This window comes from Centruroides vittatus, unplaced genomic scaffold (assembly GCF_030686945.1).
Source record: "Centruroides vittatus isolate TY-2023 unplaced genomic scaffold, ASM3068694v2 contig_1416, whole genome shotgun sequence".
Lineage (NCBI taxonomy): Eukaryota > Metazoa > Arthropoda > Arachnida > Scorpiones > Buthidae > Centruroides > Centruroides vittatus.
In genome coordinates, this window is record NW_027120889.1 from 276,973 (window position 1) to 304,234 (window position 27,262).

General features: G+C 29.7%; 1 protein-coding gene across 1 annotated transcript in view; it reads left to right on the plus strand.

Moving 5' to 3' along the window:
* Nucleotides 1-11,453: 11,453 nt before the first annotated feature.
* Nucleotides 11,454-27,262, plus strand: part of LOC136968193 (octopamine receptor beta-2R-like) — a 102,557-nt gene continuing 86,748 nt past the window's right edge. The window contains exon 1 of the mRNA XM_067262165.1: nt 11,454-12,941. Coding sequence (XP_067118266.1) covers nt 11,651-12,916 — 1,266 coding nt within the window. The 5' untranslated portion in view covers nt 11,454-11,650 and the 3' untranslated portion in view covers nt 12,917-12,941. The remainder of the gene's footprint in view (nt 12,942-27,262) is intronic.

Sequence of the window (27,262 nt, forward strand, 5' to 3'; positions counted from 1 at the left end):
CCGCTCGGTTGAAAGATCTTTAACTGGTGACATTTCCGATTTTTTTCTTTTTTTTTTTTTTACTTTTCTAACATCTAAATAGGAACAGTTTCCTCCCGGCAGGTATTTATCCAGGGTCATATGTCGCGGTGCCATACAAACAAATAAACAAACAATCCCTAGATAAATCATCGATTTTCAGGTACCCTTGGTTTCAGAGTTGTTTTTCCCTTTTGCCAGATCAACAGAGATAAAGCAATATAACTGAAGAATGCATCGCTATCTTCATTTATTATGCTTATTCATTGTCTCTAACAGAAAGGAGCCAAGGGATCCTGTCTCCTTCCAATATAAAAGAAATAAAAAGGAAACACTGGGAAATTTTCCAAGAATCTTTTTCTAATTAAAATTCATTTTTTTATTTATATTGTGTCGTGTCTTCTATTTCTATACTACTTATGTAACCGATAACATAAGGTGGGAATTTTATTGAATTGGCATTAAAAATTTTTTATTCGTTTAACTTTGCTCGCCCCAAAATTAAATCCCGAGTGCTCCATTAGTCTCTGAAGCATCATAGATCGCTAAAATCATTCCTCGTTGTTAAAAAAATCGAAGCTACATTTTTGTATCTTGTTAAATTACGTATTCTTGGCAACATTCTTGAAAAATTCAAGTAATTTGATCTACTAATTTAATGTTTATAAGAAAATTTTCACACGAGTGACTCGAAAAGGCGTGCTTTTCGAATGTTGCAATGAAATGAGATATATTTAAAGATTTCCATTATTAAAATGGCTTTCATAGCAGTTAACTTCACAACAATGCTGAGGACCAATGACATGTAGTGTTGTAACCATCCAACAAGATTTCCTGTGTTATAACTTGATATGTCTGCATTCACTGTACATTACAGTGAATGCAGACATATCAAGTTATAACACAGGAAATTTTGGTACTATTCATCTATAAATAAATTTTGTCCAATTACAGAATCTTTAACATATTTTCCAGCATTTTCTCTATATGTACGGATATTAGTGTGTGTATGGGGGGTTACGTTTTGTTCATCCAATTTGAAGCTTAATAACTCCTGTGCCATTTGTTGAAAATTAGTGAAATTTGGCAGTGAAGTTTGTGTATTAGTGACATTGATGCTATTAAATTTTGGTGGTTAAAAGTCGAGGGAGTGGGGATATAGATCAGGTCATGGGTCATATCTCGAGCGGGGTCAAACTCGTTAGAAAATAAATAATTTGGACATGTAGTCTATTATTTACGTACGATAGAAATTCTCAACGTAGTAGTTCAGTTAATATACTGAGATATATTATAAATGTCTAATGGCTGCTACGATATTGTGCTGTGTTATTGTAGAAAGTATTCTGTACAGTTTAAAGACTACTTAATGGACTAGGATAGGCTATTTAATTTGTTAATGCATTAAGTACAATTTAAAACCTACTTAATACGATCGTGTAACTTTATAAATTGTTTAAATTACAGTCAATGGAATAACAACTGTATTAAGTATGGCAAATTTTCCTAGTATTATTATTATTATTATAAATTAAATGTCAGATATCACACTATACATCCTTATAATGTATCATACGTGGGTTTAAAATCCAATTTGGCTGTTCGTTTAAGTCTGATTGTAGAGTTACAGACTTGAAATTCCGCCTGTAAATAAAGGGAATTTTCTAAGCCGTTTATATATGTATGTACTGTATAGTACCTATAATATAGGGCGCAATTTAAAACTCGGTTTGCCTTAGTTTGGTTTTATTAGTAAAGTAAAACCTGTCCAGAACGGAAACCTGCCAAACCGGTAGAGAATATTCGGTACCGAGTGATTCCGGTTTACACAGGTTTTACTATATACGACATCTGGGAGGGAAGAATGTCTATTGGGAGGACTTTTATTCATATTTAGGTGTTAATAACGTAAAGAAATCCCGGAAAACTCCACGCTATGAAGCGCGAAATCTTACGATACTTAATAAATGTAGAGAAAATATCAGATGAAACAATTTATTCGTCTACTATATATTTAATTATAAAATAAGTTAATTTACTAATTTAAACACAAAGAAGTTTCAAATTTTAGCCATTAAACGTCAAGAATTATTGATGCGTTTAGACTATCAATATGGCGGCTGATACCGGTGCATTAACGTTAACGTTTATATATTCTTTTTCTTTTCTTTAATTTCTCAAAATTTGTTATTGCTTAGTTTTTGGAATTATCAAATCAAAATTAACTGAGGATCATAAATAAATATACAATATACTGTATACGAATAATTAAGTTAAAATACGTAACATTACCTCTGTAATGTTAATGGTGAAGGTCTTTTTCTCCATCTTAAAATAGATTTAAAAAGAAGAGGGAAAAAAAGCTATTTAAGGAATTCTTTAGATCAGAATAAATTGTCATCTTTGCCAATCCCGAAAATTGAAACAGAATTAGTAGACAAATTAGATTTTAGTGTAATAATAGATAGATTTTCTGAGATAAAGGCCAAGAAAAAAGCATGTTAATGGTTGTATCTATGTGTTTAAGGAAGATGATTTTGTTTTCTAATTTCTGAAGATTGTATTCTTTTCTGTGCTACAATGTTGCCTGTGACCTATTATAAATATTCAATAAATACAATATTTAGAAAATAACACTGTACTTTTATAAGATTGAAGCCCAAAAACATAGGCTATACTTGCCCAGAACCCTTTGAAATTTTCGCTTGTTTCTTACACACGTTTACTATCCACTGTCACGAGAATAGACGAAGATAAATATACAATGGCGCATTATACTATAGGCAAAAAAAGTCCCATCTTTCGTAAGAAAATATTTTAAAATATAAATACCGAAGAAGTATCTGAAGTCCTATACAAGGGGATCCCATAAAGCTATAATGCGCCAGTGATAATATACTCGTATGTAAAAAACTCGTGGAACATGATTTCAGTGAATCAAATTAGTTAGTTATTTGATCTAAACTGTATATGTTTGTCCCTGAGATAAAATGGCACGGGTGCCCTTGATCTAATATATATATAATAAATTTAATTCCAGTCACGTTGATCTTGATATTTTCACTCTATGCATGGGATTATTGTTGAACCATAACTCGCCATTTTTGTTCAGATTCTGTGATAGAAACACAGAAGGATAATTTAAGTGCGTAGCACAAATGTGATTTATTTAATCAGGGAATTTCTTTAAACCATATTTTACTGGAGAGATTGGGTTCACTACACCGAGAGTTTACTGTATTTATTATTTTGTATTTCAAATTATTGAAATTTAAATCATTTTAATAATGTTAATTAGTGTATTATGCTGACAGAGTGAACAGACTCGTCAATAGAATGATTTAACTTGGTCCAAAATAAAAATCTTTATTGTAAAACATGAATATAAATTAAAGTTTTCTTTTATAAATGGCAAAATAAATCATTTTCTATTTGTTTTATTCATATACAGTATTTTTATGGCTTTCTAGATGGATAAATCTCATATTTGTGACTGACCTGAGTCTTATTTCATCTGTCTCAGGCCCTATACTGCATAATAGCGTTGTCTCATAATCTAAATTATATTATATATATATAATATATATATTCAATTATAATTTTTAATATATTGATGATAAATAATTCCAAATAAAAACTGGCAACATTGTTGCTAGACTTTTCTACCATTCTTTATTTGTTTTCGTCCCCAATAATTACTACCATTACCTTTATAAGTCATCAAATTTGTTCGAGAGATATTAAGGGGGTGGTCCATATCTTTCGAACCAATGGTCCGATTTTCCTGAAAATTTCTAGAAAAATTCTTCTCTAATGCACAAATCTTCATGCAAAATTTCAGAAATCTTCGACGAAAAGGGCGGGAGTTACTAAGCTTAAAATTGGATAAACGAAATCGTTCCCCTAAACACATACAACGTATAGAAGAAAACCCCGAATTTTTTAATGCATTTTTCGACGTTTCAAGGCCCCCTGAGTCCAAACTGTACAATTTTTTGGGGGTTATTTTTTGATCGATCTCCATACTTTCCCTCTGTTATACTGTATAATAGCAAGGAAAGTAAAAAAAGGAATAATTTTTTGTGATTAATATAAATATTTTAAAATATTTTCGAAGGAAAAATAAAAATCAAAGAAATATTTTAAAATTCCTTACATTCTTTAACATTATTCTACATTTAATTTCTTTCCATTAGATATTGATACTCTAGTCTATCTGTAATGCATATTCTATGAAGTGTCTGTCCGTCACGCTCTGTTTCTGAAGGAAAAAATGTTTCGTAAACGAAATAATTTAATGTGTAAGGAAGGTTAGAAAGGATACTATTTTCGTATTCCTCTGACATTTTTAAAGCAAAGAGCTTAGTGTCGTAGATTTAATATTATTACAACTGAATTCGTTCGCGTAATAAGTTTGAAAAGAAAAACAAATGGCTGAAAATAAGAATAAAATTACTTATTTTCAGCATTTTAGCTTTAAAAAATGTAACGAAAAAAAAATGCAAGCTGTAAGTCATTCTGTAGCAATTATTTTATGTGTAATACATATCAAAATAGTCTGGCATATCAGTGGACGAGTGGATAACACTACTAAACACCTCTGCAATGGCTGGCCACGTGAAGTTTTTCGGGGTTTCTTCACGTTAGTAACACCTAAATAGGGATGTTTACCATAGAAAGACCTCTCGTGAGATATTCCTTTACGTTAGTAACACCTAAATAGGGGCTAGTTTTCTATAGATAGACCTCCCTGGAAGCATCTCCCTCGACACATCCCCTCTCATGACGTTTCCGTACAGACACAAATAAAAATAGACAGAAAAACTGTATCATTTCACGAACTTAATCAAATTAAAAGGGAACGTAACGAGATCCGAACCCAAGCTCTTCAGTAACACATTGTTTTTTCTTATCTAAGCTTAAATTTTGAGTTATTTCTTCGAATATACGTGTGATTTATAATTTTGATAACACGTTTATTAAAATTTCCAGTTACTTAATTCGTATACAAAATCAAATCTTATTCATAAAACAATAGAGTGAGTGAGCTCTAACATAGCCTTAATAGACTTATACAAAGAAGATATTCAATATGGATACAAATATAGCCTATACATAGAAAACACGTGCTTGATTCTAAATAAGAACCGAACCAACACCTGGATTGTTTGCAAGCGTAAAAAAATGGGTTCGACTCCTACTCGACATCGAACAGGTTCTGCTGCTTTGTGTTTTTTTCCAGATGAATATGCAGTATATTTACACGCGAAATATTATAATTTAAGTGTTATTCGTCCATTAGTATTTTAATGTAAAAACAGTATAAAATATTGATATTTTCTGCTAAAAAGTAGAAATTTTTACATAAGAAAAATTGATATTTAATCATATTTTAATGTAAAAATTAACTTTCCGTATATGGTCTCGATTTTCATCTATCTATCAATGGAAATCTCGTGACTTCCGGTCTGGACCGGAAGTCACAGGCTTCTGACCCCCCATATATGGTCTCGATTTTCGTATCTATGATTCCATTCTCGAGATTAAGGAAGGACGGACGAACAGACAGCAGGTTGGTCTGAAGTTTGAAAATTAAATTTCATTCATATTTATTTATAAGTTAGGTAATATTAAAAAACTATAATTCAATTTAACTTTTATACTATAAAAATATACTAAAAATAATTTAATATTTTGATATTAAATTATTTACATTTAGCATGTTAAAAGGGGGATTTACAATTATGTATGTGTTTAATAATTTTACAATTTTCCCCACCAGATGGCAATGTCGTAGTATCCTGGTTTAATAAATAATAAATTAAAATTTTAACTTTACGTAAAATTTTTTAAAAATTTATTAAATTAGGCATAAAAGTATCACAAATTTAAAACATTAAACAATTTTTCGTATCAGAATATATTAAAAATTATTATATATTTATTATTGTGTATGCGCTACAGGTATTGCACGCATAGATACAACAAAGACTTAGTATCTATAATATATAAAAGCCAAAATGTGTATGTGTGCTTGTTATGCAAAGAGTTTTATAGTATCGCCATTCAATTTGGCATGAATATTTTTCGAAACCATAGAAAGATACTGTAGGTGGGTGCAGGAACCATCACAGTATCTTTCTAGTGTTGATGAATATTCATGCCAAATTGATAGCCGATACTGGTGGTTCCTACCCCCACCCACCCCTAATGCTCACTTACCTTATTATATATGTTTGTTAAAGGATTCTACACCGTTCAGCACCGAATTTGGCATGAATATTCTTCGACACCCTAGAAAAATACCGTGTTGGTCCCCTCCCCAATCACACCTAAATCTCATCCCCTTCTTAACTTAACCACGAGCAATTTCTTGTATTTTGCAGTTTCATTATTATACGTAACTGTAAATTTTAGTTACTAACGAGTAAGACCAATTGTTTTTAACCACCCTCTCTCGCCAATGCCCATCCCTCAAAAACCCGAGCAAAGCGGGCACATAAGATTAAAATATCTTATTTAACAATTCAACAATAATGTTAAATTATTAAACGACACATTACAATACAATACAATACAGTTGTGTTTTATTGTATTGTACCATGTGTTGTATTGTAAAGCATATAGGCCTATATATATATATATATATATATATATATACTCAAAGCCGGATTTACATAAGGGCATTTGGGGTAGGCGCCCTACTCTTAAAGGGGGCCTCCATTTGTGCCTACGGGCCTCTGTTTGTTAAATCCGGCCCTGTATATACTTGTATTTATTATTTTTCAGAAAATAATTACAAATGGCATGCAGTAATTAAACGTAGGCGATCTCAAGGATATCTATTTGTAATCTAGATTTGAACGCCTCCTCATATCAACACAATTTACCAAGAACCGGTAAGAAAAATTTCTTCCCACATTGTTACATATCATGAAATTTCGTGTTTTAATACTTCACATACGAAGCAATAGATAAAATCACATTTAATTAGAAATTATCTATTGTTAATCATATTTTAAATTAAAAAATCGTATGTAGAAAAATACGAATATAATATAAATACAGAAAATCGAGACCGGATAATCCATATCCGGTCTCGATTTTCTTCTATATAACTCCTCGAGATTGACAAAGAATTTGAAAAATTGCAGGCCAATAAGTGAATTTAGATGTGTGTTTTGTCATTGTACAGAGTTATTTTCATTATGTTTTGTACGTAATGTACTGTACGTATTGTACGAAACATCCAATTAATCTTCGAGTGAAACACCATAAAGGACTTTCACTCGAAGATTAATTGGATGAAGTATTATGTACTGTACAGTACGTAACATCTTCTTTCAACGTTGTAAACAGAAAAAAAAACAAGATATGTATTTATTTTTTTATTTTTAAAGGTTGGTTTTTATAGGAAAACTCTTATAAGTTTTAGTTTTTATAAGCAAAACTTACAAGTTTCTATGAAGGAAAAAAAATTAAAGACAGTAGAAGAAGTGACGTAACAGGGTTTACAACTTAATTTCTTACAAGGATATTTGTTATAAAAGTTAAAAAATAAATAAATCGTGGGCCACTAAAACAAAACAAAACAAAAAAAAATAATTCTAAAATTATATTTAAAAATAAAAACTCATTAAATATTTTATTATATTTTTAAATAGGAACGATCGATAATATAATTCGTAATAAAAAAAAAGTATAAACAATTCTTTTGTTTTTATTTTCGTATTAAATTTTGAAGATTGTAATTATTTATAATAATTTGTAAAATAAATAATTCAAAATTTCCTCGTAAATATTTTTATCATTTAATCCAAGGTAAGAAAAAAAAGAGGGAGGGGAGTAATTTAATGTGAACATTTTGCTCGTTTATATTTAAATATTCGGTTTTATATTCTAATTTTTATTTTATTTTCTTGTTTTTAACTTCGAAAAATTCACGTGCCAATTTTTTTTTTTTTTTTTTTTTTTTTTTTTATTCCTTTCAAACATGCTGTTTTTGAATTATAAATAATAATTCAGTACAAACAACGGTGAAATTTACAACTTCGCCATTTTTGTTTTTTTTTCTTTTTTTTGTTTTTTTTTTCATTCTATACAGCGTTAATTTATTTTATATCTTGTAAAATTTATAAGGTAGGGTCCGGTTTAAGCAGGTTTTACTGTATAAAGGATGGTCCAACTGTCTTTTTTCTGAACAACGTGTTTGTTTCTTTTGTTCTTTCGCCATTGTTGTCAACGTTTGTGTTATGTTAACTGTATCTGAGCAGTTAACCGACTTTTGATCTTCTCTATAAATATATGTGACATACATGTTTACAGTATGATGTGAAATCTGTGGTAAACCCTATACATCCTTTCCCGCCATGGTTTTCCAGTAATACAGGATATATATTTCATGTAACGCTTTAATTTATTTATGGTTTTTTTCCTGCGCATTTTTTTAAATTTACATTTTCTTGTATTTTCTATCAATTATCTAGGATTTAATATTAAATAATTAATAAACAAGGCAGACTCAGACGTCAGTTTTAGTCTGCCATGTTTATTAATGCCTCCCTCACACTTTAAAATTTCTAAGAAAATTTGATAACGAAATTAGTTTTCTGCGATTCTTTATCGAGTATATAATTACAGTAAAACCTGTGTAAGCCGGACTCTCGCGGTACCGAATACTTTTTTCCGGTATGGTTAATAATTTCCGTTTTAAACAGGTTTTTAAACAGCGAAAATCGCTAGTTTTTTACGTTTCCGTTTTATTAAGATTCCGTCTTAAACAGGTTTTACTGTACACTTACGTACACGTAAATATACAAATCAATCATACAAGAACGTTTATTATTTTTAAAAATAAATAAAAAATTTAATTAATAATTTTTTTTTAAATACAGTAAAACCTGTTCAAGACGGAACTTGAATAAAACGGAAGCCTAGACGGAAATGCAGTAAGAATTTGTGTTTTTTTTAAACCTGTTAAAACGGAAACCTGACAAACCGGAGAAAAAATATTCTGTACCGTGCCAGTCCGGTTTACACAGGTTATAGTGTAACTCAAGAGAAAATAAAATATTAAATTCTTAAAAAGCAAATCAAATAGGCGACTTTTAAAAATAAGTTTCCATAAAAGAAGAAATTGGCTCGGTTGTATAAATAATACATTCACAAATGTATCTTTTTTTTTTTTAAAAAAAATATAAAGTTTAAGTAATAAAAATTGCATAATAAGGACATAAGAATTTTATAGTTTACATTTTAAATTATGGAGAATTTAATAGCTAAAGAAACTGCTTATAACATACATTTTATCTTATTTTTTGTTTTCTTTTTTAAAAAGTACAAAAAGTGAATTATTATTTAAAGAATATTAATTCCAAATCTTTATTATTTAATAAAATTGAAACCTGTCTAAAACGGAAACCTGCCTAAACGGGAAATATTCTTCGAAATGCAACGATTTTCAACGTTAAAGTCAACTTGCCAAACAGGAAAAGCTATTCGGTACCGCTCGAATCCGGTTTATACAGGTTTTACTGTATATATACAGTATTATATTGTAATAAAAAATAATATTTGAAGACACGAATGTCCTCAAAGAAAGAGGGAAATGAGACACTTATCCCGTGAAATCGTGTAAAAAATTCCACAAATTACTTACACCTTTTGTCCGTCTGAAAAAATTAAATAATTACAGTAAAACCTGTGTAAACCGGAATTTCACAGTACTGAAATTTGTTTTTTTTTTACCGGGTTTAGCAGGTTTTCTTTTTAATACAGAAAATCGCTCCGTTTCGAAGAATTTTTATCGTTTAGAAAAACCTGTTTAAAACGGAAACCCGCCAAACTAATAAATATTTGGTGCAATTCCGGTTTACACAGGTTCTACTGTATACTCAATTTAAAAAATTTTTCTTAATTTCTTATACAGTATTTAATAGAAAATACTTGATAGAGACAATTTATATAACGAAAATAAATACAGTAAAACCTGTCCAAAACGAAAACCTGTTAGACCGGTACCGTACGATTCCGGCTTACACAGGTTTTACTGTAATAATTTAATGTTATTAATATCGTATTTTATAATAAAAAATAAAAATCTTGGCCATTAATCGATGCATATTTCATGTATTTTAATTATGTTTATTTCTATTATTATTATTATTATTATTATTATTATTATTAAAATATTAAATGTTTGTTTTTTTAATTTAATTTCCATTGTAAATTTTTAATAATATATATAATATATATATATAAAATAAATAAATTTCTATTTGATTAACTCAAGCTACATTCAATCCTTCTATAAACTACGAATTGTTTGTATAACGCTCAGCGTATGAAATTACTGATTAAGAATAAAGAGAAAGTATATAAATGATAAACATAAATTAAATAATATTTACGTTTGTATATATTAAAATGCAATTTGCATTAATGATATTTATTGTAATGCTGTATACTTCATTCACGTAACGTTTAGAAGAATGAAAATTAATTCGTTAATTACTTTTTATGTAATTAAAAGAAATAACGATTAAATTACAGTAAAAAATAAAAAGAATACAGTAAAACCTGTGTAAGCCGGAATCGTACAGTACTGAATATTTTTTTTACAAATTTCCGTTTTGAACAGGTTTTTAATAGAGAAAATCACTCCGTTCCGAAGAACTTTTAACGTTTAAGCAGGTTTCCGTGTTAAACAGGTTTTTTTAACATAGAAAAATCACTTCGTTCCTATGAATTGCAGTAAAACATGTAGGTTTTACTGCAATCAATTAAAAACGACTCAAACTTAGTTAACGGAAGGAGACACAAGTAAATAAATACTAAATTTATGTAATTAATATAATTTTGTGTAAAAAAAAAACTACGAAAAATAAGTAAAATTGTTTAAAATATTCCAAAAAAACACTAAGACATTATAATAAATTGTATAACTTATATAAAAGGTTAGCGAATAAAACTAAAAAAGTGTAGGAAAAAAATGGCGTAAGACTACAAATAATTAATTAATTAAAAAAACACAGAATAAGAGGATAGAGTACAAAGTATAATTACAAATAAAGCCACAAAAATCGTTAAGAAGTAACAAGAAAAATTACAGGGGAAAAAACAGATTAAAAAAAATACAAGAAAGAAAACATAAATAAATACATAAATAAAAGCCTTTGATAAGAGTAAATCGACTAAAAATATTTCAACACAGACAAGTATAATAAGATCGGTGACGTCACACAAACATTCTTTTTAACACGGCAAACCGGAAGGAGCGCTTTATTTCATTTCCGATTTTTATTTCATCGGTCGCACAAGACCGCCTCCTGTCGGCGTAAAAATAAAACGGAAAGAAGAATTAAAAAAAAGAAAAAAACAGATAATAGCGCCTCCTAGCACTGCCATTGGACGGCGACAAAGCGATGCGCGCGCAGCACATTCACCCAATGGCATCGAGTATCGAGTACCGTAGACCGCAAACCGAGCTGCGAGGTGGTATTTGCTACAACACACGACTCGACGGAGCATGATGTTGTCGCCTACGCTGCCGTTACGTTCGCACTGGTCGTCGTCAACGTTGTCGGGTTAACTTGCGTTACGTCCAACGTGCTTTTCAGATGACGTCAGAGAAATGACGGAATCGACTTCGGTACCGGACTATGTTTACACGAACGAAACTTCAGTGGAATCTCAAAATTGGACGATGAACACGGAGAACGTTTCGAGTACGGTCAACGACGCCGAAGACAGTTGGAAGAGTATACCGAAAGTGCTTAAATCGTTTGTCATGTGCACCATTATGTTAACGGCCGTCTTGGGTAATATGTTAGTGATCGTCAGTGTTTTCAGGCATCATAAACTTCGCATCACTACTAATTACTTCATCGTATCCCTAGCGTTTGCTGACATACTAGTGGCACTTTTCGCTATGACATTTAATGCCAGCATGACCATAGCCGACAGATGGGTTTTTAATCAGACCGTTTGTGATTTCTGGAATTCGTGTGACGTCCTCTTTTCCACCGCATCAATTATGCACCTATGTTGCATCAGCGTCGATCGCTACTATGCTATTATCAAACCCCTCGAATACCCCACGAAAATTACCGGAAAGACGGTGGCCATTATGTTAGCTTGCGTTTGGGTATCTTCCGGTCTCATCTCGTTCATACCCATCTTTCTCGGATTTTATACAACGGACGAGGAGATAATACGTCAGAGCATTAATTCCGACGAGTGTCGATTTATAGTTAATAAACCTTATTGTATAATATCGTCTAGCGTATCGTTCTGGATTCCGTGCTTCATTATGCTCTTCACATACTGGAAGATATACCAAGAGGCTACCAGACAGGAGAAATTGATATACAAGACACAGATGGGACCCGGTGGTATGATGCATAACTGTGCCAGGAACAGTACCGATCACGGTGCACTACCGAACGTACACGCCCCACCTCATAGAAATTCGCACGGGGAGGATCCCGAAAGTGGCCAGTCTACACCCACTAAGAGGACCATAAACAAAATGAGAAGGGAGCATAAAGCGGCTAAGACACTCGGCATAATCATGGGTGCTTTTATACTATGCTGGTTACCATTTTTCTTATGGTACGTCTCCACTACCATGTGCGGTAGTGCCTGCGAATGCCCAGATTTAGTAGTGGAGATGGTATTCTGGATAGGATATTTTAATTCTTCTCTTAATCCTATTATTTATGCTTATTTCAACCGTGATTTCCGTGAGGCATTCAAGGAGACTATACAGAATGCTATCTGTTGTTGTTGCATGAAGTTTCACAAGAAACACAGGAATAATCATATCATCCATTTTAACTGTACGTATAGATCAAATCAGGACATAGGACTCGTTGAAAATAAGTACGTACGCGAATGATCTGTGGTTCCTTCCCTCGATAATGGTGAGTACCCACATATTTTATATTATTTATGTCTACTGATCGGTAGTCAAGCTGCATAGAAATTCGTACACATTAATTATTCTATCGTGTTGCACTTAGTTACAAACGTATGCTGGTGGAGTGGCCTTCTTTTGTTTAGTAAATAAGCACGCTGTGTCCATCCCAAACGCGTAGGAAATAGTAAAAAATCGCTTGTATACTCGACTAGTTGACATGGATGAGATATTCTCGGGAGATATAGAAGGATTTTGATTTAAACGCCAAGTAAATCTTACGGATATAAATCTCTCTTCAAATCCAAATCTATCGACAAAGTTATTCACCGTTTAAAAATTATTACCATTATTTTTAAGCGTCAAATAAAATAAAATTAATTAAATTTTTTATTTCTCGACAATCTACTTACGTTTAAGTTTGTTTTCTGCTGTTTTAGGTGTTTTAATATTGACTTGTATACAGTAAAACCTGTAAAAAACGGAACCCGAGTAAGACGGAAAGGTGCCTAAACTGTTAGAAAATCGCTCCGTTCCATATAATTTTTTATGTTAAAAAAACTGTTTAAAACGGAAACCTGCCAAACCGGTATAAATACGATAAAACCTGTATAAGGCGGAGTCTCATAGTAGCGTATATATTTGCCAGGTTTCCGTTTTAAACAGTTTTTTTTTCCTTTTCTTTTTACCATAGAAAATCGCTCTGTTCGGAAGAACTTTTTCGTTTAGGCAGGTTTACAGGTTTTACTGTATTCGTTACCGAGCGATTCCGTTTTACACAGGTTTTTACTGTATTAACTTCTCAAATTTACTTATATTTACATCTTAAAATAATATAAATACCTTATTCATTTTTTATATACGTTATTCTCGAACTATATATTTTTCACTTTTATATTCTCTTCCAAAAATATACCTTTTTCACTTTCACACGTCAAGTTTTTTTTTTGTTTTTATTTTAAAAAATAATACAAATCTTCTCGTAAAATATACATTTTCTTATTTTTATTATTTATACGGACATATAAATGGTTATAAATAAAATAGTAGTTTATATGACATATTTATATATAATATAAATAAAATAAATTTTTTCAAACATTAATTAATTTAATTAATTTTAAAAGTCATAATCAATACTAAACCTGTATAAACCGGAATCGCACGGTAAAAGTTTGAAAAGTTTCCGTTTTAAACAGGTTTTTAACGTAGTAAACCGCTCCGTTCCGAAGAATTTTTTTATTTTTTACCGTTTTTTAGGCAGATTTCCCTTTTAGACAGGTTTTACTGTAATTATTATTGTTTTTTCTGTTATAAAATAAAATAGTAAATTAAATTTCGATCGAATATGTCAAAGAAAATGAAAGTAAATTTTACATTTAAATATTGAAAAATTATTTATTTATTTTCTTAAATTACAAAAAAAAGCATTTGTAATGAAATAAAAACTCTTTATGAAAATTAAATTTCTAAAAAATGTCAATTTAAATATATTTCCAGGAAGAAAAAAGGAAAAAATGAGAGAATTTAATAATACTTTTTATGAGAAAAGAAAATATTTATAAATAAAAACAATTTTTCTTTCATTGATACTTTACAAATAAATAAATACAGTAAAACCTGTGTAAACCGGAACAGAACGGTACCGTTTTGTACAGGTCTTTTTTTTTTTTTTTAAACAGAAAAGCTCTCCTTTTTCCTGTTTAGGCAGGTTTCCATTATTTTAACATAGAAAATCGCTTTCATTCCGAAGAATTTTTTACCTTTTACTCTGGTTTTACTGTAAATACTTTTTTTTTATAACAGATAATTATTAAGAAATCAAATAATATTCGTGTATTATAATAATAATAACAATAATAAAGTTAGTAAATTCATATTATTAAGTTTATAGTTTATAAAATAATTAACTAAATGAGTAGGTGTGTATCTATTTTTATTTTTATTTCTTTTTAATGAGAAATTTAGCTGAGTTTTTGTTGCTATTTTAAATAAACTTAACTTATTTACAGAATGAAATTTGTTGAGAAATTATCCCATATGTAAATAACTTGTATATGTTACTAAATGGCCCACCCACGTTGTGTTTATTACATTATTTTGGATGCGTTACCTTCAAAATAAAATTTAAAAAAAAATAAATAAATACATGCAGTAAAACCTGCCCCAAACGGAAACCTGTCAAACCGGTACCACGCGATTCCGGTTTACACAGGTTTTACTGTGTTATCATAGTTTGTAGGCAATATTTATAAATACCCACGCTATATATCCGATACATAGAGGATTTTCGACTGAAACGGTACACTAGAAAACACGGCTTTACAGTTCGTTCGTGAAGTAGGCCTACAGTAAAACCTGTCCGAAACGGAACCCGTATAAAAAGGAAACCTGCCAATCACGTTTACGCAGGTTTTAATGTAAATATAAAGTATAGGCGAGTGAAGAAGTGAAGACATATTTGAGGAGGCGTAAATAAAAAAGAAATTAACAATAATAATAATAATAATAGTAATTTTCAGTGTTCTCCACAGAGGGCGTAAGTTTTTATGAGGGTATCGAATGTCGATCATGTCACTGCTAAGAACATGACATATTCAAGTCATTAGTGATGTGTAATATGAACTTAAATCTGAAGAGATAATTGCCATCTTAAACGTATTTTAGAGAAAAATACTTGTACAGAGTAGTGAGATGTTAGCTAAAGTATCATTAGATAACGTTTAAATGTGATAGGGGAATAGTAAAAAATTGTGTTTACTTGTATTTTTTTAGTACGTAAACCTGTATAAACCGTAAACTGTACAGTAAAGCCTTACAGAAATTCAGTAAAACCTGTGTAAACCGTAAGCCGTAAACTAAAGCCTTATAGAAAACAATAAAACCTGTGTAAACCGGAATCGAATATACCAGTACAGAATTTTTTTTTTATTTTTATTTTTACCGGTTTAACAGATTTTTCTTTTCTTAAACACAGAAAAGTACTCAGTTTCGAAGAATTTTTACCGTTTAAAGCAGGTTTCCGTTTTGGACAGGTTTTACCGTAATCGATTTAGAAAATAATAAAGTATTTCGTGTATAAAAAAAAACGTTTATAAATATTTTATAAATAGAGAAAGGTTAGGTAAATTGCTTACCCTTCTGGTAAAATGTATGGCTATTTTTTATTTTTATATTGTTATTTACTTATTTGTAGATTTAAATGAAAGGTTATAATATATTTAAATTATCAATTGTTTAATTTTTAAAACGTACTTTTTACCCGTAAAAAAATTAAAAATAAAAATTATATGAAGGTGTAATATTACTCGCGACTTATAGCAAAATGTAACTTTTATGCTGTTTTATGTAACGAGATTAGATTTTTTGCTTATTTTCCATTTAAAAAGCTAGATTTAATACAATTTTCCGAACGTTTTATTCGCCGAATATTGATTTAATAGAGCGCGAAACATTTAAAAAATTTCTCCATTAAACTACAGTAAAACCTGTGTAAACCGGACGGTACCGAATATTTTTACCTGTTTCCGTTTTGGACCGGTTTTTTTTTTTTAATAACGAAAATCGCTCCGTTTTAAAGAATTTTTCCGTCTATGCAGGTTTCCGTTTTATTCAGGTTCCGTATCAAACAGGTTTTAATGTATTCATTTTATACAGCGCACACGGACATCATCACTTACTTTTTTAAATTAAAAAATTAATTTTAGCATAATTTATAAATAAATAAATATATACATATACAGTAAAACCTGTCCAGAACGGAACCCGAACCTGCCTAAACGGTACAAATTCTTCGGAACGAAGCGATTTTCTATCTTAAAAAAACACACACACACACACACACATACAAATTTAAAACCGTAACACTTAGCCATTCCGGCTTACACAAGTTTTACCGTATTTCAAACACCGGAGACTCACAACAATCCAGCATTCTGCAACAATTAAATCTAATTAATGCCATCCTTTCACTACAAACATCACTCATTGACATGCAAATAAGCATAAAAGGATAAATATTATTACACTAAATATTAATCGCGTTTAACTTCTATTAAACGCAAATTATGCAACAACAAATGATAATAATGTATTAAAAAATAATTGCGTAAGATAATAATAATAATAAAAAAAAAGAAAAATTCACTATCTAATTACCTGACATAACCAAGAGATACTTGGCATCACCGTCAGACAGACTTTATCTGGTGTATGTGTCTCGAAAATCGTCAGTAGAATCACACTACGACCTTCCCCGACTTAAATTCAATTAAAAATAATAATAATTACAATTAATTAAATACGTAAGTAACATTATCTAATAGGATTTTAAAGTGTTTAGCGGCTTAAAATCCTACACGTTAACGGGCTGTGGGTGATAAATGAGGGTAGGAAAGATGACCTTCTGACTGATCGCCGCCATTTGATAATCGATATCACGTGATTATGATTTGGAAAATCGCGTGACCCACCCCCAACTTTTTTTTTTAAATTTTAAATCCTCTTCCTTGTAAACAAACACCTGAAAAATTTAGTATTATTTTGTATATAATTAGCCCAAAAAAGCAGGTAGAAGCTAAATAGTGATTTGTTTGGATAAGTTGCCCAGTCGGTATGTTTTGCGTGTTATAAATAAACCTGTACAGTTACACAGTCACGTTGACTTACTGATTTAGTCAAGAATCACGACTTACGTGTGTTATACAGGAAAAAAAAATATAAAAAATACGTGTTATTGATAATTATAGATAAATTTCGTCCTTAATCAGAAGCATTTTTCAATGATAAAACACTGTTCATTGTTTGTATTAGATATAAAAAAAAAAAGTTCAATGTCATGCTACGTAACCTATATATACAGTAAAACCTGTGTAAACCGTAAAATATATATTGTTTTTAATACAGAAAATTACTCTGTTCTGAAGATTTTTACCGTTTAGGCAGGTTCCGTTTCGGACAGGTTTTACTGTATATATTTTATAATGTAGTATGGATATGTGTTCGTATTATATGTTAATGTTTTATGTTCTGTGTTAGTGTGTGTTAGTGATTAAAGCGTTATTTTTAAAAGTGATTTAACTCAAGTTAATTTGTGTGTGTTGAAAGGTGACTTCATTCATAACGTGTGTTGTGTGTGTTAATGTTATCTGCCACCTTTCGACTCCTGTGATTATATTTGTGTATGCAATACTTCGCTTGGAATCACTTTTAATTCTAGACTATTAGATTTTTATATAAAGTGATTACAGGTTATGTTAATGAAGACAGGAATAAATTACCCATTCATTAATTCATAAAAGTAGGTGAAAAGTGTATTAATTTACACTCAAAACTTTCAATTGTGGGCATTATTTAAGGCATTAAAATGGATACGAATTGGCATATAAAAGATTTTTATGTAAGCTCCCGTTTTAATGCACTTATTAATAAAAAATTATAGAAGTAATCCACTGACATACACAAATTTGTATGTAACTTAATTGATAAATTAAAGAGATAATAACCTGTGTAAACCGAATATTTTTTTCCGGTTTCCGTTTTGAACAGGTTTCTCTTTAAACACAGAAAATCGCTAGGCTAACGGTTTAGGCAGGTTTCTCTTTTATAGGGCAGGTTTTACTGTATACACTTCTAAACAGGTTGAATATTTTCTCAAGACTGAAAGAAGTGATTTCTAAATATGATTGCATATTGTTAATGTTTTTATTGTTGTTCAATTAGTGTTTAATACACCATAAAATTGTGTGTTTGTGTTGTGATAAAAGTATATACAAGACAGTACAATAAAGACTGTCCCAAAAAAAAAAAAAAAATTTTTGTGTTATATGTTTTGGTGGTCCAAGTTACTTTCCCATTTATGTGTCACGGTGTTTATATGATTTTATGCAAGAGTAACAAATGATTAACACACGTCTACCCAACGTAATTATTATCAGGTGTGACGTAAGAAAACAAGTAAACGACGTAACTACGTTTAAAATAAATTTAAATATCATAAATTAAGGTTTAATGTGCTTAATTTTTTAAAATACCGTTTATAATTTTAATCGTGTTCGAATGTGGAAAATATAATTGTTAAAATACAATATTTATGTGTTTTATGTTGGTATGAATGCGATTTACATGACAAAAGGTAATTTTATTTCAAGGTTTTAATGATTAAAAGACAAAACAGGAAAATAAAACTAAAAGGAAAATTTTTGATTTATGAGGAGAAAATATCTTTTTTTTTTTCTTTTTTGTATGTGTATGTGTTATAAATGTATACATGTGTATAAAGTAATTGTAATACTTGGTACCACCATTAAGTGTTGTGTACTTCCTCCGAAAAGGGGGCCAAAAAAATTTCTCATGTGTTGTAAACTTTGTGGATGTGAAACTGTATACTTAAATATACATGTTCTTGAGTGTTTTAATTAGTTTAATTAAGTTATATGTATTAAAATGTAAAAAAAATACATGTTAATTGTTGAGTAATCTGATATTGAATTATATGGTAGTTTCCTCCTTTAGTTTGCATTAAAAAATGCTAAATGTTTAAAAATGTTTGTAATATATTGTGTTTAGTAGTGTTTGAGTGGCACGTTATAGCTTCGTGGGCCCGAGGCAAATTTAAATTAAGAGGCCCCACGTAGTGTTGACTTCAGACATTTTTCTTCGGGGAGAATCTAGGGTATCCAGATATGGTGCCAAATTCAAATTTCGTATTCTTAATACAGTAATGATTAGTTTATTAAAGATTGATTTGGGGCCTCCTGTTGGTGGGGGACCCCAGGCAATTACCCTTTTATGTCCATAGGATAACGTGCCACTAGTAGTGTTATTCCTTTCTAACTCTCACTAATGGAGGAAATTGCATAGCTTCCATCCTATTCTCTTGGCCTTGTTAAGCTTCAGAAGTGAAGTAAAAATGAAGCACTTTAACACTTCAACAATCCAATAATTAATGGTAGATATTGTAATAAAATGCCATTAAAAACATCTGTACTTGGAACTGGGTTAGGAAACTTCGTACCATGTTGTGTATCCAATAATATTCTTTCTAACTCTCTTATGAAACAATGACAGAAATCTTCACCTCAAACTTGAGGTGAAGATTTTTGCCATTGTCCCATAATAGAGTTAGAGAAAATACTTGGAAATACCACAATTAACGGCATGTGTAGAAGTAAATTCTTATTAAAAATGCCCAGATTTAATATGAGATTGAACTCCATACTATAATAAACACAAATATCTTAACAATACCATCGAGTCGATAGAGTTTTTCTATTGTTACGTGTGTTCTACAGTTTGTACGTCAAATATTTGTAATCTTTGTACAATGCTTGTGTGTCTGTGTGTTTTATGTATGTGCGGAAATTGAATAGACTGTAAGAATATAGGAGAAATGACCCAAAAACATTCTAAATAATGAAAATTTAAATTGTCTAAGCTGTACACAGTGATTTTAACAATAGAAAATCTGTTTTTGCATCAATTCAATCTCATTTTATTACGCTCTAATATGTAATAAAATGCATTTTATCGTAGATTATCAATAGAGAAATGTAGACGATTCTCGTTTCCTCCTGAAAATGCACTCTAAAGATTTATATAAAAACATAGATAACTTTTATTCACATATACATAAATATATTATGTAATTTCATATAAATCATATATAGGAAAAAATACACTGTTATTTTTATAAAAGTGTTTACTCCAATGGGGATTACAGGAGGAATGAGATCCTTGCAAGCATTTTTTTTTTTTTTTTTATACAGTCGAATAAAAATTGCAATACATAAAATAAATAATAATTATCCGTTAAACTTATTACAGTTATATAAACTAGATTTTGAATAATAATTATTAATGATCATTATTTGCTTTATCGGTAATAAATGAATGGAACGTAGGCAGTAAACACGGTAATGACTAATATTGCTTTATGTGAAACACATTGCTAATTGGATTGCCCATTCAGTAACAATTTGAAAATCTGCCTAGTAATTAACGTCAGCTTAAATTTGACCCAATTATATAAATATATCAATATTTAGTGTAAAGTTTATCTAACAGTGAAACTAAAGGAGTGTATTTACTTGGTCAGGTGTGAATGGTTTTAGATAGACGGAAATTATTTAGTTTTTTTTATAATTATTTTGTTGGTTCAAACTAATTTACAAAAGAAAAAAAATATGACGGACTTTCCCGGCCTTCTTTATTTGTTTTCATCCCTAATAATTGCTACAATTATCTTTAAATCTTCAGATTAGTCGAAGAGGTATTAAGGTGATGGGGCCATATCTCCCGAACCAATGGTGTGATTTTCCTGAAAATTTCTAGGAATATTTCACTCTAACACACAAATCTCTTTGCAAAATTTCAGAAATTTTCGATGAAAAACACAGGAGTTATTAAGCTTCAAACTGGGCAAAAAAAAAAAATCGTGCTCCACCCACATACACACACTAACATCCATACATACAGAGAAAACCCCCTAACTTTATTGCATTTCTGACGTTTCAAGGTCCCCTGAATTAAAAACAATGTAAAATATCTTGGAAGGGGATAATTTTTTGATCGATCGCCATAATTTCCCTCTGTTATATAATAGTTAATTTATGACTAATTTATTAAATTAATTTGAGAAAAATTGAAACAGGATAAAAGGCATGTGCAAAATTATAAATAAATTAATTAAAATGTTACGAATGTAGACTGTTCTATGCGATTTAATTAAGATATAAAGTAAAAAAAAAAATCTTTAATTGTATTCTTGAAGATATTATTATCTTGATTTCATTTCACCAATCAGTTTCATTGATAGAAATTTTAATCATTTACATCTTATTTATATCGCAGAGGACCACCAATGTTTTTAATATTATTTTCTTTTCTTATCATAGTGGCGTATTATGGATCTCGAGCGTTCAGACAAAATTAATTTTGGGATCAATTCCATCACATAAACATACGCTTAATTGCGTTTAATTTTTACTAAGGTTAGTTTTAATTTGAAATACTCACATTAGTATCAAGCTTTGTTTATCTCGGTTATAACAACAATAGATAAAAAATAAACATAAACAATAAATCACCATCTTTCTTTATTTCTCCTTCTAGGTAAACCATGAACCAACGCATTACTTGATGCAACAACTTTATTTATTGTAAAAAAATGATAAATAATAAGAAATAAAATATCTCTAATCGTTTCCTGAGCTGCAAATATCTCTACCATTACCAGCAGCATAAGATAGGAGCAGAAAATTAACTGAAATTTATCTGTGGTCCCTAAAAACTGAAAAGACCTTAGCAGATGTCTTTCTTGCCTATTGTATAAGGCGCCATTAATTTACCTCCTCTCAAAATTAATATATTTACTTATGTTTCATGCTTTTCATGGTAATGATACTTGTATGTAGCATCGCTACCCAGTCAATACTTTCCCAATTATGAGAAGCACACCTAAAAAATCCTAACAATAGATTTTTTGAACTTTTGGTACTCCATATTTTTTTTAAAAAATGGCTTTTGTATTAATATATGGTTGCAAAAGCAAAGATTAAGTTTAAATTTACTTAAAATGATTACCGTTGAAGGAAGAAAAATCAAATTTTGAACTGGCAACTGCTTAGAGACACATTAAACTATAAAGAGGGGCGTGTGACTGTTATTGAAATGTAATATTTCAAGTATTAAAACTTTATTAAAATCAATTTTGTAAATATTGTAATGAGAGAATATACGAGACTCGAGTAGTAATACCGAAAACTCTACAGCTCTGAATAATTTTAATTTATTTTAAAAAAATTTTTTTTTATGTGGAGTTGGCATCAACTTCATACTTCTGGAATCAATTCTGTTTTAAAAAATTCAATAATTTTCTAGGAAATGAATTACGAAATCTAAAATTCCACACGTGAGCTACTAATAGTAAGTGCGTAATGCCTACTTAATCGGAATGTGGGCGCAAAAACAGCAGCTCGTGTTGTGTTTAGTGCTCAGAGCTGCCAGATTTAGCGAAAAATCGCCGATTGGTCTAACTTTGAGGGCGTTTCGGCGATGATCGCATATTCAGTTTATGGTTCAACTGTTCCTACATTTGCCAAGCATTTTTAATCATTATTGACCCTTGAAGTTTTGTATATCTAGTGTATACCTATGTTTGAAGTTTTTGATGTTTTTTATCGATAGTTATTAATGCAATTTACTTATAGTATACATAATTACGGATTGCCATTTTATTATCAGTTAAAAAGTTTTAGGAGTGGCGTAGAATTCTTAAGATAGGGGTCACAAATATAAATAGTTTGCTCGCCACTGCTTTAGGGGACATAAGATTTATCTTCAGTATTTTGAAATTTTCCTGTATACGAGGTTAAACTCATTTAAAATTATTTAAAATAATTCGTAATGCATACTTAAATCTGTATAAATCCATTACTTTAAAATGTTTACTTAATTTTACATAAAATCACTATTTATGAAACTTATTTTGGCTGAATTAGATTTAAAGCATTCTTAAACTAAGAATTATTTTCATTAGTAACTGTCCTTTAATTTATTTATATTTATAATACAGTAAAAGCTGTGTAAACCGGAATCGCAAAGTACCGAAGAATTTTTAACGGTTTGGGCAAGCCTCCGTTTTAGACAGGTTCCGTTTTAGACAAGTTTTACTGTATAAAAGATTTTGTTTAAAGATAAACTTATATGTATATTTTAAATAACATTTCGTGTATTGTGTGGTTAAATTCGGATATTAATTAATATAAATTATCAAATAAATTACGAAAATGACAAGTTAAATGGAACTGAAGATTAACAGACAAGTAATAACTGAAATATAAATTATCGAAATCAGACAGGAGAAGCTAAAATCGTACCCGTGACCTTTCTCGAACATATTCTACAGATAGCTAGTGGTATACATTCATTATATTTTTATTTTATTTTAATTTTATTATATGTGCTACTTAACTGAATAAGTATGAGTTAGTAGTTTAGTGATTAATCTATTCAGTACATTATAGAAAGTTGTGGTTCCTACACCAAGCCAAATACTATTTGCTGAACAAATCTCGATTTCTTTGCTTGAAATTGTGAGTAATTGAATCTTGGAATGTAAGTAATATAATGTGCTGTACATATTTCTGTATTATGTAGTAGATATATGTATATAAACGTATGTAACTAAGTTATAAATACTTGGTAGACTATATAGATATTTAAATGAACTTATAGTTGAGGAAGAGGAACAAAAGAAGGAAAGCAAGAGCGAAAGAGGCAGGGAGAGAGAAGGGGAAGGAGAGAGGTAGAGAGAAGAAGGAAGAGCAAGAGAGAGAGAGGCCCATAACTTGTATTTTTGCAAGAAATTCATCAATTTTGCAAGTTTTTGAGTAATAAAGTATTCGAATAAGTCAGTAATTTAGTTTTTACGATAGAAATTGGGCTAAACTGTGTATACAGTGTCCCAAAAAATGTACATACATTTTGATTGGTAATAACTTCTATCTTTATTTTATTAATTTTAATTTAATAATTTTCTAGTTTAAATAATATAAAGCTAGAACTTATTAACAATTAAAGTGTGTATACATTGTATTGAGAAATCCCGTACACATACATATATTTAAGATAATCTTAACAAATCGAGTATTTTAAATTATTACCGAATTTTCCTCAATGTTATAGACATATCTAATGAATAATCTGATAATCTACTAGAAAATTTCTTTACATAAGCATCTATCATTCGAAAATTTACATTAAATGAGGTGTATATGACACATGGTTATTATTATACAGTATAGATTTATGTGTTGACGCAAGGCTACTAATTAAACAAATAATAGAATTGAATCTAAATCTCGAAATCCAAATCAAACCATGATTATATCCGAATGAAATTTTAAAAAGTTTTAATATTCTAATCGATTATTATAGAGTTTTCTCTGTTGATTATAAAACTTATTTCCCTTCCAACTAAAGAAAATATCTCATTATTGCATTCCACAGGAATGCAACGACTTTGACAATCGATAACTCACACAGTTCTTCCATAATACTCTTTTCTTCCCCATAGAATAAATGGATAAGCATTAAAGCCGTGTACATACGTACAGGGCCTCTCAAACGAGTCATTTATTAAAAAATAAAATAAAATAATCACATTTTAAAAAATAGTAAACTTTAAAAAAAAAAAAAATAAAGATTTGTCTCCTTAATACACAAGACGAGCAACAGAACAAATATTTTGAAGTCCTCATAAATGTGAGGCCTTGAACCTACAGGTCTTTTATATTAGCCATACGATAATTTATTTAATACAGGTTAATTGATAAAGCCTTCACATTTAGGAGGCCTCATCGATTAACCTGGATAGTAACAATGTTTCGAGGCTTCTATAAATGTAACACAGAATGTGACAAATGTTTTGAGGCCTCTATAAGTGTGAGAGCCGCATCAAATCACCTCACTAGTCTCGAGATAGGGCCTAACACACACACACACATATATATATACATTAATTATATTTCATTTTATTAACAAAACCTGTGTAGATAACAGAATTCAACTTCTAACCTTTAACATATTGGAAACATTAATAACAATAGCGTGCAATAAAAAAGTAAAGCAAAAATTACAGCTAAACATAACACAGGGTCCACATAAATCTCCAATATGACTAACGTAATAGAGTATATTCATTGGTGTTTTATGCATTAGTTATCTTCATTTCCGACTAGAGATAAAAATTTCTAACCTTGACATCTTTCAACTCAAGGTCTCTCTCTCTTCCTCCCCTCTCAGCTCTAATTGTTCATTCGCTTCTTCATATCTTTAGAGAAATAAATAAAAATTAAATTGTGAATTTTATTTTTTAAATTTTGCAGTTTTTAAGCCAAGTAAATTATTTTTTTAAAGTAGTAAACACGAGAAAATTCTAACCCCCGAATATTGATCAACAATGTCAGCATTGCAGCAGTCACGCTTTCTACTAGTTCACGAGATTATACGTCAATAAGTAATGAATTTTTTAACATTTTTTTTTTTTCGAAAAATACTCGGAGTTTGTCTATCCACTATATTACGAATTATTAAAATTCTTATTTATAATCCATAATCTCTCTCTCTCTCTCTCTCTCTTTACGTTCGCATTTCGTCTACTTCGCTTTAAATTAATTCTGAAAACAGTCGAAGATTCTTTCAAGATTTTTCTTAAGTTAGTATACAATTTAAAACGTCGTTTTATATTATATTACATTATTTTTTAGTTTCTTTTTAATTTACCAAACGGGAATTAATTTAATTCGATTTTTATCCTGTATATTTATTAAGAGTAAAACCCAGTGTCAATGTGCAGTTTGAATAGCAAAAGCAGATTGTTCTTATATTTTTTTTTACCATTTAAAATGCATTCTGAAATTTTTGGGTGTTAAAAATTAGTCAAAGGACTCCTTAAGGAGTCAAAAATTAAATCCTTTCACCATTTAACACGTTTTCTGTAGTCATCAGGGGTCAAAGGACTCTCTTCTAAGTTGTCAGAAATTAGATATTTCGACCACTTAAAATGTCTTCTAGTCTCAAAAAATCAAATATTATATAGTTTAGGGAGTAAAACATTAAGCTTTTCGGCTATTTAAGATGTTTTGCACACCCGAGGAGCCAAAAAAAGAATAAAGAACTCTCCAAAATTTTAATTAGAAAACAATTAATTTTGAATAATTATTACTGAATATTAAAATTATTTTGTGTTCATTCAGATTATTAACTAGATTAATTAATTGTCTTTAAGTAATATTTTTCTTTTAAATTTAATTTGTTTTTCAGTAAAAATTAAAATATTCTTCTTTGTTTTTCTTTTCTTTTTTTTTAAATTATTTTTTAATTGTCACTGCGCTTGAAAGCATTTAAATTTTTTTAATAAAAACGAAAGCGAAGATGTTAATTAAGAATTAATAAGCAAGAAAATAATTATCATTTCCATAAAGTTAATTGTGTTCTTGAAATTAAACGATTAAATGTGAATTTTTATAACTTTTATTATTATTAAAGTAATTAATTTTTTCATAATAAATCGCTTTTTTTTTAATATTAATTTTTTCTTTCCATACTAAATTAAACACGTTCATGATTATTTAAAATGCTTTGTAAAGTCTCAAGGAGTCAACATTAAGGAGTTAATGGCGTTTTTAAGGAGTCGAAATTAAATATTTTTAATAATTTAAGACGTTTCCTGAAGTCTGGAGAAGCCGAGAATTAAAGAATCGACGACTTAAGGAGTCACTTTAGAAGGCTTTCTAAAGTGTAAAGGAGTCAAAAATTAAGGAGTTA